Genomic DNA, 1,427 nt, shown 5'->3' on the forward strand with positions numbered 1-1,427 from the left:
TGAGTTCCTTAGGATGAATCCCCCTAGTTTCACTGGATGAAATACTATTGAAGATCCGGAGAATTTCATAGAGGAGTTGAAGAAAGTGTATGAAGTAATGCATGTGGTCGATCCTGAGAGGGTTAAATATGCTGCATATTAAATGAAAGGTGTGGCTAGAACATGGTTCGATCAATGGAAGGATGGAAGGTATAAAGATGCACCATATCCAAGTTGGGTTTGCTTCGAGGAAGGCTTCTTGGGAAGTTCTTTCCTCGTGAACTGAAGGAAGCCGAGGTGAGGGAGATCCTTACTCTCCAATTGGACTTCATGAGTTTTCATGAATATGGGTTGAAGTTCACCGAGGTATCTCACTATGCTCTGGAGATGGGGAAAGACATGAGGAGTAGAATGAGTTTGTTTGTTGCAGGGTTGGGTTTTTCTTCAAGCAAGGAAGGTAGGGGGACCATATTGATCATGGATATATCAAGGCTGATGGTATACGTTAATCAAGTTGAAGAAAAGAATATAAAGGATAGAGAAGAGTACCAAAACAAGAAGGCGGAGACTGAAATGAGTCTGGCCAACAAAAATGTGGTTCTAGCCGACCACAATTCCAAAATGCAAAGGGGCATGCTCCATCATCTTCCAGTGCACCTACACTCAGAAAGAAAGGCGAGTATAGTGGTCGTAACTCGCAGAACTCCAATGCTAAAGTGTCCCAATCTCAAGGTAGTGTGGCACAAAGGGGCAATGGGAGTTCCACGTAGATGTGATTGAATCCATCATGACAAGTGTTGTGATGGCCAGACATGATGTTTCAAATGTGTTCAATAGGGTCAATATATGAGAGAATACCCCAATAATAAGAAAGGTGGTGAAAATCCAGGCAACAAAGCCCAATTTTCATCAGTTTCTCCCCCAAACAGGGTTGCACCTAGTGGAGTTGCTTCTTGTACCGGCGGAGGGGAAAATCGCCTCTATGCAATCACAAGCCTCTAAAAGCAAGAGAACTCTCAACATGTTGTCACGGGTATGATCAAAGTCTTTACTTTTGATTTTTATGTTTATTAGGCCCAGGAGCAATTTTATTGTTTGTAACTCCTTATGTTGCAAATTAATTTGAAAATCTCCCTATAAAACTTTGTGAACCTTTCTGTTTTTATACACCTGTTGGGCAAGCTTAAAGAGTTTATCATGATTGTCCTATTTCCACCAATCACAAGAGTACCATGGCTGATTTAATAGAGTTAGACATGGCAGAATTTGATGTTATATCAACTGGCTCCATGCATGTTATGCATCAATAGATTGCAGAACTCGAGTTGTCAGGTTTGAGATTCAATATGATCCATTCATAGAATGGGCTAGTAGTTTAGCAATGCCTAAGGGTCGTTTCATTTCATACCTTAAGGCGAGGGGAAGTCTATTTCTAAGGGATGTATCTA

The 1,427-nt window shown here is 41.1% G+C and overlaps 1 protein-coding gene across 1 annotated transcript; it reads left to right on the top strand.

Annotated features, from left to right (window-relative positions):
- Nucleotides 1-366: 366 nt before the first annotated feature.
- On the top strand, nt 367-981 carry LOC104645169 (uncharacterized). Its single transcript, XM_010316251.1, has 2 exons — nt 367-711; nt 817-981. Exons 1-2 carry the CDS (start codon nt 367-369, stop codon nt 979-981), a joined length of 510 nt encoding a protein of 169 aa, XP_010314553.1.
- The last annotated feature ends 446 nt before the right edge of the window (nt 982-1,427 follow it).

The sequence above is a fragment of the Solanum lycopersicum genome, chromosome 12, assembly GCF_036512215.1.
Source record: "Solanum lycopersicum chromosome 12, SLM_r2.1".
Classification (NCBI taxonomy): domain Eukaryota; kingdom Viridiplantae; phylum Streptophyta; class Magnoliopsida; order Solanales; family Solanaceae; genus Solanum; species Solanum lycopersicum.

What these genes read in the sequence shown, in the direction of transcription:
- LOC104645169 (XM_010316251.1), top strand. Translation starts at nt 367, where the DNA reads ATGGGGAAAGACATGAGGAGTAGAATGAGTTTGTTTGTTGCAGGGTTG. An exon ending in TAAAGTGTCCCAATCTCAAG is followed by an intron (nt 712 to 816) that starts GTAGTGTGGCAC and finishes TGTGTTCAATAG; the next exon opens with GGTCAATATATGAGAGAATA.